General features: G+C 46.1%; 1 protein-coding gene across 2 annotated transcripts in view; it reads right to left on the bottom strand.

Annotated features, from left to right (window-relative positions):
* Positions 1-12,165, bottom strand: part of HSPD1 (heat shock protein family D (Hsp60) member 1) — a 78,252-nt gene that overhangs the window by 35,329 nt on the left and 30,758 nt on the right. For both annotated transcript variants that reach the window (XM_030208956.1, XM_030208955.1), the window contains exon 5: positions 529-624. In XM_030208956.1, the coding sequence (XP_030064816.1) occupies positions 529-624 (96 nt within the window). The remainder of the gene's footprint in view (positions 1-528; positions 625-12,165) is intronic.

The raw sequence follows: 12,165 nt of genomic DNA, 5'->3' as shown, positions 1-12,165 counted from the left end.
ACACTGAACTAAATTGCCAATTGCTTATTGTAGGTGATGAGTTTTGTTATATTTACCAAAGAGGAGTTTGCCATTTACTATTACCACAGAACAGCTCCTACTACAATTCTGCAGTGACCTCAGCAATTGCTTTCATTAGGATACTATGGGATGTGCGGGTGGGAGACCAGTCTTCCAAATCACAACAGAAAATTAAGATTCACTTACAGTACTATTTTTGAAGCAAAATTAGCAGTCCTGCACAGAATGTTTCCCTCGGGCATCCTATCAAAAAGCTATTTGCCCCACCATATAAAATATCTAAATGGGGGACAGGCTTTGAGGAGATAAAATACCCCTCCCCCCCAAACGCACACAATGCCCCATAGTTCTTTAAGGCAGTTATAGTGTGCATTTTTGGTTCACTCTAGAAGTGTGAAAGCCAAGATAAAATGCCAATTTTGGAAACCTAGGTTTTAAGGTGGTATATAGTTTTTAAAATAAATAAATCACAAAGTACATACTAAAAAAAATACCCCAAATACTTGCCTTCACAGTAATAACACCTTTGCGCCCAACTTTTTTCATTGCATCAGAAATAATGTTACCAATTTCTTCATCACCATTTGCTGAAATTGTAGCCACCTGCAATGAAAATATACAAAATTTAATTTTTTATACCTCAGCTACCTTTAATATGGCCAGTTATAGTTGCTTAAGAATTGGGAAAAACAGACTGCTTTCTTGTGGTGCCATTTGCAGGAACTGATTTCCACAAGTCAGAATCCAAGATTAAAGGGATAATGATGGTAAAAACATCAACTTGCAAATTATATGTCAACCTCCTCTTTAGAATAATAGCTCTATAAAGTAAGGAATTGCAGGAAGTATGACCTCATCTACAAAAATATTTTAAATAAAATATATAGCAGAAAATATATGTAAATTCAAGAGGAATCAGCTACGAACAACAGGACTGGCCAGCTCTGTTTTTATTTTTATGATCTCCACTATATCTGAAGCATAAAGGGGAAAGAGATTCAAACAAGTTGTATGTTCTTTCCTCCCTCTCCCCCCTTCCCCCACAAGCAGGCACAGAACTACAAAGTTTGCAAGGATTTAATAATTCCTTTTCTCAGCAATGACTCTTTTTCTGAAAGATCTGCATTTGCTGTTCTCTATCATACTGCTATAAAGAAATGAAAACGAGCCTTTCACATCATGTAGAGATCACCTAAGTGTTCAAAAAAAAAAAAATGGTAATGTCAGCAGTTGAAAGGTTGCATGCCACAGGGCCATGACCTCTGTCAGGGAAAAAAAACAAGCAAAGTGCTACACAGAAGGAAAAACCCAACAGTACGTACATAATACTGTGTATCACATCAGTGTGGCCACCAAAGGATATCTAACAGGAATCAGTGTCCTTGTAACAAAGCAAATTTATTGTTCCTTTCATCAGGGCTTCTATTTAAAGAATTGACACATGACCACTATCTGGAAAGAAAATATAAATCATGTCATCCCTATCTTGAAACAAGGTAGAACTCAAGGCTGACCTAACATTAACAGATCCTTCAACAAATTAGATCCTTGACATTTGACAGAGACAGTCGCATAAGCTCCTTCACATTTGACTGAGCTCACAGTTGTATGCTCCAGTTTGTAAGTACCAGGTCTCACCAGCAAGGTCTCCTGAATATTCTAGAGCTTCCATGAAGTTGCTGGGCACTAGTATAAAACAGAGATCTGCAAAGGAACAGGGCTTGCAGTAATCCTGTGGAATTCACAAGAATCCCCTCTGGGGCTGCAGGGTTCCTGCGGGAATGGAAGCAGTTCTGTGGGGTTCCTGTGGAAGCGTAAGCTGAACTTACGCCAGCCTCTCACCTACCAAGTACCAAGTTCTTGGAGTGCAGTCTCCTCCTCCTTGTTTTAACAGCACAGATGCGGAAAGTTTTCCATTAAAGGTGGTGGTAGAGACAAATGGTGACTGAATTCAAAAAGGTGTGGGATGAACACAGAAGATCTCTAGAAAATGGAAGTTATAAAAAACAAACTTATAGCTGCACATATGTGGCTGTTTCGATTGATGACCGGCTGTAATGAACTAGGGTCGATACCAGGCAGACTTGTATGGTCTGTGTCTCGTATATGGCAATCTTGTTTAGGATGGGCTGGAAAGGGCTTAGAATGCAACTTCAGCAGCTAAAACATGAGGACAGTGCTGGACAGACTTTTATGCTTTGTGTCCCACAAATGAGAAAATAAATAGGACGGAGTGAGCTTCGACAGCAACTCCAGCAATTAAGTACATAAGTATTGCCACACTGGGACAGACCAAAGGTCCATCAAGCCCAGTACCCTGTTTGCAACAGTGGCCAATCCGGTTGGAACATAAGGACAGGGCTGGACAGACTTTTATGGTCTGTGTCCTGCAAATAAGACGACAAATAGGCTGGAATGGGCTTTGACGGCAACTCCAGCAGTTAAACATAAGGACGGGGCTGGGCAGACTTCTATGGTCCATGTCCCAGAAATGCCAAAGAAAGACCATAATCAAAGTATATAATATCAACATTCATTGTTGATTTAATCATGAATTGATGAGAGTTTGACTACTGAGCACACTGGATGGACTGTTCAGGTTTTTATCTATAGTCACTATGTTACAATTAATCCTCTCTGCTCCTAGGATGATGCACAGACCTCAGCTCTGCCAAAGGCATGAGCATCAGAGGTCACCAGACTTAGTGGCATATGCATTTGGCGACCTCTCAGCACATAGTGCCAGTGAATCAGACAAGTCTTACATGTGCGCAAAGTGTTCCCATTTCCGTTCCTTCATTGCCTGTAGAGCCAACAGGAATTTTTTTTTAAGCCATTAAATTCTTGTGGGAATGGGTGGGGAAAGGTTAATTTCTTGTGGGGAAGGGTAAAATTTCTGTCCCCATGAAACTCTCTAGCATAAAGCCATTTCATTCTCCTAACTATGAAGCTTTTCTATCATGTGAGATTTAGAACCTACAAGCAAGTTGTGTCTTTTCAAAAGCTTACCAAGACCTACTTGTTTAATTATGCTTTAATATTTACTGGGCAAAAGATCAGGCAGACAAGCTTATTTTATGCTCTGTATTTGTTTTTCAAAAGTAGCCCAAAGAAGAAGAGCACAAACGTGGATTAGTTGTGAATACAGTGAAATCCACCCCTTACTGTGCATCAGTGGGCAAAAGAGCTCAACAGTATCAGAATGCCTCTGCAGGGCTATATAATATGACCACATCAAGTCGTGTGCAATTCTGGTTATCCTGTCTCAAACACAAATGGAGCTATAATTTAAGAACATACAGAGCAGAGGAACAAAAATGATTAGGGCAAGCTCCTTATGAAGGGAGGCTAACCAAGTCTGGACTTAACTAGGGAGGCTCCAAGAAGCCAATTAATGCAGATTTAAAAAACAGGTCTTCAGTCATCCACAAGTTATGGAATTTGCCATATAATAATATTAATAAAAAAAAGTCAATGTTAGCTTTCAAAGAAATGTTTGATAAGTTTCTGGAGGATAGATTGGAGTACCTCCGCTTATTACTTCTGGAAATAATTCCCATAGAATCAACTATTACTAAAACTAGTGTGTAATTTTCAAGTGACCTGCACTGGCCACTGCAGACTGGATGCTGGGCTCAGACTTTTTACTTGCTTTATCTAGAGACAAACAAGCATTTTAAAAAAACACAGTAATATCAATGGCTCCTCTTTGTACCAGGGACTGGATGTCCCCCCCTTAGAGTTCCAGTCAGTCAAAGAAGGGGTGGGGGAGAGAGGGAAGAAGGTGACTTCACCCACTCCTGTCCTTTATTACCTCTGAGCCACCAAGGAACCAGACAAATAGAAAGCAACAAAAGCTTATTTTGATATCTGTCTAGTACTGATGCTGAAAAGAACACCCAATGCAGAGCTTTCATTCAGAGTTATGGTGGACTAAGTAAAATGCTAAAGATTTATTGAAACAATAAGTCTGTAGAACACATACTGCTTGGGCCAAATATCTCCCCCACAATCCACTAAACTGTGCATTCTCCAAGGACAAGCAGACCATTAGTATTCTCACATCTGGGTGACACCATCCAAAGGAGCCCAGTGCAGACACTGCCTAGTGTATACAGCAAGTTAAAAATTTTAGCAGTGTCCCACCATGTGAGCACAGGTTCTTTAGTCTGTTTTATTTCTACAGAGCCAAGAGTCGCGTTTTCATGGTCTCCCTTCAGCACGTATTAACAGATTTTTTTCAGTGCTCGTTAGATCCCATTCGTTCATTCTGGGCTGGTCTGAGGAAGGGCTAATTCCTGGTCATCAAGCAGATGAAGCCATTACGTATGGGTTGTGTCCATCAACCAGCAGGGGGAGATAGAGAGCACTCAAATTTCACAGTGCCTCTTGGCCAGCCAGCTCCACTGCCTCTTCAGTATTCTCTATCGCCCCAAGCAGGGTGGCTGCAGCTTGATCAAGCGCCTTAAAAAATCTGCCTGGGGGTGGGGCTCCTGGCTTGCCAGTTGTTAGCCGGGGTGTTAGAGGCTATAGCAGCTTCACTTTAAAGGCACATAGGTTAGCCCTTTCCCTGCCTTACCCATCCCCCCAGTGGATGTGAGCACATTAGTTTCACTTTTCCCTGCTCTTTCCCACTCTATACTTGGTGGATACAAGCACATTGGTTCACCTTTCCCACTGTTCTGTACCTCCGGAGTTGATTTGATTGCCTCTTTTGCTGTTTTCTCTACTTTCCTCACAGCATTAAAAAAAAAAAAAAAAAAAAAAAAAGCAAGAGGTTTTCTTCAGTTTCTACAGCGTGACCGGAGCTTGTATACTCAGTCCAGTGAGGTAAGTGTGTTTTCTGACTCCTCCGGGGAGGGCCCGCGATCGGGACTTTTTTGGCACAAAGCTGCCATTTTGAATTTTCCGCCGTTTTTTTGGCGATGGCTGCAGAGAGTGTTAAGCGCTGTTCCAAGTGTGGCAAGCGCAGATCAGCAGCGGGGCTCTGTAAAACGTGCTGTTCAGGCGTAAGAGCCGGCCCGAGCATGGCGAGCGATGATTCTTCCCGCTCGGTGGAGCTGGCAGCGGGCACCATTTTGAAAGCACAACATGGCGCGACCCCCGCTGAGGCGGAGGGTCTGGAGACCGGAGGGGGCCCTCAAATTGAAGCTGGCCAAAGAGCTACTAGCCCCGGATTGGAACCGGGTGCCCAGGGCGAGTTTTTCTCCCCTGACTTTGTATTATTGCTTCATAATTCATATATGCTTAAAAGAGCTCAGCCACAGGGGTTTTCTACGGCCCCTCTTACTGCCCCTCCGGTGGATGCAGGCCTGGGATTGACCTCTGAGGCGTTTTTCCCTGATAGCTGGCCACAAGAGAAGCACAGAAGGGTAAATTCCCCTTCAGAGAGTGGCGCACCCCCCTTCCCCCCCATGGTCGGGATGTGGCGACTCTGAGGGGTCTGGCAGGCCCTCGTGCCCAGAGGAAACAGAGGAAGGTGCAGAAGGGCCACTGGATCCAGATGATCCGTCCGCGGTGAGGTCCTGCCCGACTTCAAGTCTTTGCTTAAAGCCCACCTCTTCAATGCTGCGTTCGGCACCTAACCCTTACCGTTCAGTGAATCCAGACTGCCCCAATCGGACCGACCGTTCACTTGTCTATTAGATTGTAAGCTCTTTGAGCAGGGACTGTCTCTCTTTGTTAAATTGTACAGCGCTGCGTAACCCTAGTAGCGCTCTAGAAATGTTAAGTAGTAGTAGCAGTAGATTTTCCACCGCGAGGAGCTGCCAGCGCTTATTTCAGATTGTCTTACAGGTCCTCTCTATTGAAGATCCTGGGAGTGGCGTGGCCTCCTCTGGAAATTCAAGGATGGCAAGTACCAAAAAGCCTGCTCGAGCCTTTCCTTTGCATGACTCCATCCAAGAGCTTATTTCAGCTCAATGGGCTGACCCCGAAGGACCTTTGAAAGTTTCCAGGGCTATGGGGCAATTATTCCCTCTGAATGAGGAGCATTTGGCTCGCTTTGCAATGCCTAAGGTGGATGCCCTAGTCACAGCTGTGACAAAGAGAACTACCCTCCTGGTTAAAGGAGGTGTTGCCCTGAAGGACATGCAAGACTGTAGACTGGAATCAGCACTTAAACGGTCCTTTGAAATTGCTGGTCTTACTAGTCGGGCGTCTGCATGCAGTTGTTATGCTGCTGGAGCCTACCTGGCATGGTTGCAACAGGCAGTGGAACAGCCCGGTGATGGAGCGGAGCCCTTGTCTGAAGTGGCTCCGCAAATGGAGTCGGCCTTGTCCTTTTTGGCTGACGCCCTTTATGATATTGTCAGAGCTTCAGCTAAACAGATGGCTGTAGCAGTGGCGGCTCGCCGTCTTCTGTGGCTACGGCATTGGGCGGCGGACATGGCCTCTAAGCAAAGGTTGGTGAAGTTGCCCTTTCAAGGCCTTCTCCTGTTGGGTGAGGAGTTGGAGAAAATTGTGAAAGGCCTGGGAGATGCTAAACCCCAGCACTTACCCGAGGATAGGCCGCGGTCTCCCTCCAAGGGTCAGGCGGTTCACTCCTCTTATAGACCTCGCTTCCGTGAAGCTAGAAGGTACCGCCCGGGCATTCTGCTGGGCCCACTTCTCGTGGCCGGTTTTCAGCAGAGGAACTCCTTTCGCTCGGACAAACGTTCCGCAGCAGCAGGCTCAAGACCTGGAGTTCAAGGGCGACCCTCTCAATGAGGGTGTGCCGGCCCCCTCCTCGATTCCTGTTATAGGAGGATGTCTTTCCCTCTCTCTCGAGGAGTGGGCCAAGATTACCTCAGATCAGTGGGTCTTGGACCTGATCAGAGACTGTTACAGAATAGAATTCGATGCCCCGATAAGAGATGTGTTTGTGGAGTCCCGATGCGGTTCTGCCGCCAAACGGGCGGCGGTAGAGGAGACCTTACAAGGCTTGATTCACATTGGGGCGGTTTCCCCCGGTGCCTCCCGCCAATTTCGGCTGCAGCCGCTACTCCATTTACTTTGTGGTGCCGCAAAAAGGTGGGTCTTTTCGCCTTATTCTGGACTTAAAAGAATTAAACAAGTCCCTAAGAGTGCGGCATTTTCGCATGGAAACCCTGCGCTCCGTCAGTGCGGCGGTACAGCCAGGAGTTTCTCACGTCTCTGGACCTGAAAGAAGCTTACTTGCACATTCCAATTTGGCCCCCGCACCAGAAGTTTCTGCGGTTTGCGGTGATGGGAAAACATTTCCAGTTTCGGGCCTTGCCTTTTGGCCTCGCCACAGCTCCCTGAACCTTTTCCAAGGTAATGGTGGTAGTAGCTGCTTTTCTCAGGCGAGAAGGTATCCGGGTTCACCCGTACCTAGACGACTGGCTCATCAGAGCGGACTCTGCAACAGAGAGCCATCAAGCTACAGCTAGAGTGGTCTCAGTACTGCAATCTCTGGGCTGGGTCGTCAATGTAGCCAAAGTCACCTGACTCCCTCACAATCTCTAGAATATTTGGGGGCCCGGTTCGACACAGACTCTGGATATGTATTCCTACCCGAGCAAAGGCGGTGCAAGCTTCAGAATCAGGTCCGTCTGCTCCTGAGGATGCCCCGCCCGCGAGCTTGGGACATTGTCCAGCTGTTGGGATCGATGACAGCCACCTTGGATTTGGTGCCCTGGGCGACAGCGCACCTGAGACCTCTGCAGTATTCCCTGCTTCAACGATGGTCTCCAGTATCTCAGGATTATCAATGCAGACTCTCTTGGCTCCCTGCGGCCCGACTCAACATGGAGTGGTGGCTCTCAGACAGCATGCTGCGGCGAGGAATGCCGCTGGCGCTCCCCGATTGGTGCCTAGTGGTGACAGATGCCAGCCTGAAGGGCTGGGGCGCACATTGCAAGGGGAAGCATGCCCAGGGTCTTTGGACACCCGACGAGTCAGAGTGGTCCATCAATCGCCTAGAGTTGAAAGCGGTGTTTCAGGCGCTTCTGGCCTTTCAAGTGACCCTGGAAGGATTGGCTGTCAGAGTGATGTCGGACAACACGACAACAGTGGCCTACATAAACCGACAAGGCAGCACTCAGTGCAGAGCGCTGGCTGCGCAGGCCAAACAGATTTGCCACTGGGCCGAGCTGCATCTACAGTTTCTGTCGGCAGCTCACATTGCAGGTCAGAGCAACGTGCAAGCTGATTATCTAAGCAGGCATCAAATCGATCCAGCGGAATGGGAACTGGCAGATGAAGTATTCCTGCAGATATGTGCCAAATGGGGCAAGCCCGTAATGGATCTTATGGCGACAAGCTCAAATGCCAAAGTCCCATGCTTTTCAGCAGACGGAGAGATCCTCGCTCAGCCGGGTTGGATGCCTTGGCTCAACCCTGGCCTCTGGTACGTGTTCCTTCTGTGGCCCTTGATAGGGCGTGTGCTCCTGCGGATTCGGCTTCACCCAGGAGAAGTGGTTCTCATCGTCCCGGATTGGCCCAGGGGGCCTTGGTATGCGGACCTCCAACAGATGCTAGTGGAGTCTCCCCTTCCTTTACCTCTGGTACCGAGCCTGTTGTCGCAGGGACCGGTGGCCATGGAGGACGCCTGCCGTTTTGGTCTTATGGCATGGCCATTGAGAGGGCGCAATTGAGAGGCAAAGGCTATTCCAATAATGTTATTTCCACTCTCCTGCAGGCCCGCAAGCGGTCCACTTCCGTGGCTTATGCCAGGATCTGGCGCCAGTTCGAGGCTTGGTGTGTTTCAAATGCGATCACACCCATGCGGGCTCCTGTCTCGCCAATTCTGGACTTTTTGCAGGATGGTGTACAAAAAGGCTTGGCCTATAATCCCCTGTGGGTGCAAGTGGCAGCATTGGCCTCCCTTCATGGTAAGGTTGCAGGCGTGTCTTTAGCTGCTCATCCAGATGTGGCACGGTTTCTTAGAGGGGTGCTTCGGCTCCGTCCTCCCGTGCGGGCACCTTGTCCAGCTTGGAACCTGGGGCTAGTTTTGAAGGCTCTGCAGGGTTCTCCTTTTGAGCCGCTACGGCGAGCTTCAGAGAAAGATTTGACACTAAAGGCCGTTTTTCTGGTGGCCATTACTGCGGCGAGACGGGTTTCAGAACTCCAGGCGCTGTCCTGTCGAGACCCATTTCTGCAATTTTCAGAGTCCGGGGTCACGGTTCGTACCGTGCCTTCCTTCATGCCTAAGGTGGTTTCAGCGTTTCACCTAAACCAGCCTATTTTTCTACCCTCTTTTGTTAAGGAGGAGTTTCAAGAATCCTTTGGGCAGTTGCACCTGTTGGATGTGCGCAGGACTCTGTTACAGTATCTGCGAGTTACTAATTCTTTCAGGACCTCTGATCATTTGTGTATTTTACTATCAGGTTCTCGCAGAGCCACTATTGCCCGCTGGCTCAAAGAAGCTATCTTTTCAGCTTATCTGCTTGCCGGCTGGCCTCCGCCTGTAGCCTTTAAGGCACATTCTACAAGAGCGATTTCTTCCTCTTGGGCTGAAACTGGAGCACTTGCAGTGCAGCAACATGGGCTTCGAAGCTCTCATTTGCCCAACATTACAGGCGCAATGTGGCTGCTAGGAGGGATGCGCGTTTTGGAGCACAAGTGCTAGCGCGTGGTGTGACTTGTTCCCACCCTATATAGGGATTGCTTTGATACATCCCATACGTAATGGATTCATCTGCTTGATGACAAGGAAGGGAAAATTAGGTTCTTACCTTGGTAATTTTCTTTCCTTTAGTCATAGCAGATGAAGCCATGAGCCCTCCCCTGTATGACTGTCTGTATGATGTGAATCTGTTTCAGGTTCTGTTCTTGTTTCCTGAAGTTCTAATCCTTCCTTGGGAGAAAGTTGGAAAACAGTCTTCAGGATTCTTGTTCACTTATAGGAGGATGAGTTAATTCCCTCCAGTTCATGTGTACGAGGTTGACTTCATTCCCTCCAGGAGGATGTGTGTATTCCCTCCATAAATACAAAGAGGAGGACGAGTTTATTCCCTCCAGGAGGATGTGTTCATTCCCTCCTTATGGGGCCATCGTTCGCTGTGAGGAAAGTTCATGTTATTCTCATTGCGGTTTGTTATACTGCTTTGGAAGCTTCAAATACTGAAGAGGCAGTGGAGCTAGCTGACCATGTGGCACTGTGAAATTTGAGTGCTCTCTATCTCCCCCTGCTGGTTGATGGACAAAACCCATACGTAATGGCTCCATCTGCTATGACTAAAGGAAAGAAAATTACCAAGGTAAGAACCTCATTTTCCCTTTTCTTTCCTTGAGCTCTGCCAGCCCAGCCTGGAGTCCCGTCTAGGTTGTTCCTGATTTTGTGTTTGGCATTAGTGCTGTTTGTAATTTTTCTACATTCTTGGGCTTTCCAGTATGTCCTCCAGCTGGTCAGACAAAGATCTAGTTCCCTCTTGCCCTTGAGGTAATGGGGTGGGTTTCTCTTGCCCTTGTTTGTCGATGAGGGTATGGTATCACAAGTCTTTTCTGCCTCTAGAAGCAGACAGAGGGACATAACCACCTGGAGTGGTCTAAACCTCAAAGAAAACATTTAACAGGTAAATCTTAAAACTGTGATCCCACTCGGGACAGAGAAAGTACCTGCATATATGTAAATCACTTTGGTTGTACCATAGAAAAGGGGTAGATCAAATCGATGACCCTTTACTCTTCATCTAATGTGCTATAAAGGAAAACGGTAAATATCTTTTCTCTAGTTGGTTCTGCTAGACAACGTGAATCCCAGAGGACTTAGGCCCTCCTGAAAAGGGGGGGGGAAGACTTGTTACATGTTGGCATTATTTAGCACGGTAATGGGTAAATTTTTACCTTTGGAGCAGCCAAAGGCCAGTAGAAAGGTTCACATAATTAAAGATCTGGTAGTTAAAATTTAATGTGAAGAACTACAGAGTGATGCACTTGGATGCAGAAATCCAAAGCAGATGTTACCTGATAGGAGGAGAGAGATTTTATAAGTACAGCTCAGGTGAGGGACCTTGGGTTGATGGTGCCTGAGGATCTCATGGAGACAAAACAATGTGACAAAGCAAGATGATAGAGAGGGATATAACCAGCAGAAGGATATGTTGATGCTCCACTTGGAATACTGTGCTGAGCTTTGGAGGCCTCATCTTGCTAAGGACATAAAAGCCTTGAAGCAATTCAGAGAAAAGCAATGAAAAAAAGGGTATGAGATTTGCGCCACAAGACATACGAGTCTTGATGACCTGAAGATGTATATACGCTAGAGGAAAAGAGAGACTGGGGGGGGGGGGTGATATGATAAACATATTTGAAAGATATTAATGTACAAACCTTTTACAGAGATGGGTAGGTGGTAAAACTAAAGGATATGAATTGAGGTTGTTGCAAGCCGATAACATTCTTAGCATCCCAGACATTGCCATTAGTGCAGTACCCTGAAGTGATCTAATTTCATTAAGAAAATGAGAACCCATTCTTTAAGATATTAAGGACCTACTCAAAATTGCTAAAGGATAAAAATAGTAGTACAGGGTTGAGTAGAAAAAAAAACCCCATAGCTGATAATAGCTCAGCCTGAGAACTTGCTGCCACTACGAGTCCAAATCAAGAAAATGCAGTCAAGATCTGTCCCTATCCCCCATATCCTCAGATATGTAAGTGTTGTTCAAAGCACTTAAGTATTAAAATATACATTTTTACTTAAGTAAAAAGTACAGTGACGAACACATTAAAAAATGTACTTAAGTGAAAGTTAAAAGTTATTGCCCAATACTTTTAAGTCCCGCAACTACAATGAATATAACTACTGTTAAAGTTTTTATTCTAAAAACTTTATCGCTCTACAATTCAATCCACTTTGCTTTTAGTAAAACTACATTTTTGAACATGACCAGTCACTCATGCAAGTGTGCTTGCAAGTCATTAATCCAGCACTGTTAAAAAGCTTCAACAACTGCACTAGCAGAAAGTGGATTGTTCAGTCTGAAAGTTCCTTCAAAATCAGGCCAGGTTGTGATATTACTGATGTCTTCTGACTGGGTCTGCAGGTTATCAAAGAATTTCTGAAACACTTTACTTCCATATAGCAAAGAATACTTTATCATCAGCATAAGTAGTGCTAATTCAACAATGATTCCAACTTTGTGAAAGCCTTCTTTGTAATTGGACCGCATGACTGATGATGATGAAGATAAAGATGCA

This window comes from Microcaecilia unicolor, chromosome 7 (genome assembly GCF_901765095.1).
Source record: "Microcaecilia unicolor chromosome 7, aMicUni1.1, whole genome shotgun sequence".
NCBI classification, from domain to species: Eukaryota; Metazoa; Chordata; class Amphibia; order Gymnophiona; family Siphonopidae; genus Microcaecilia; species Microcaecilia unicolor.
This window is presented reverse-complemented; position numbering and strand designations above follow the sequence as displayed.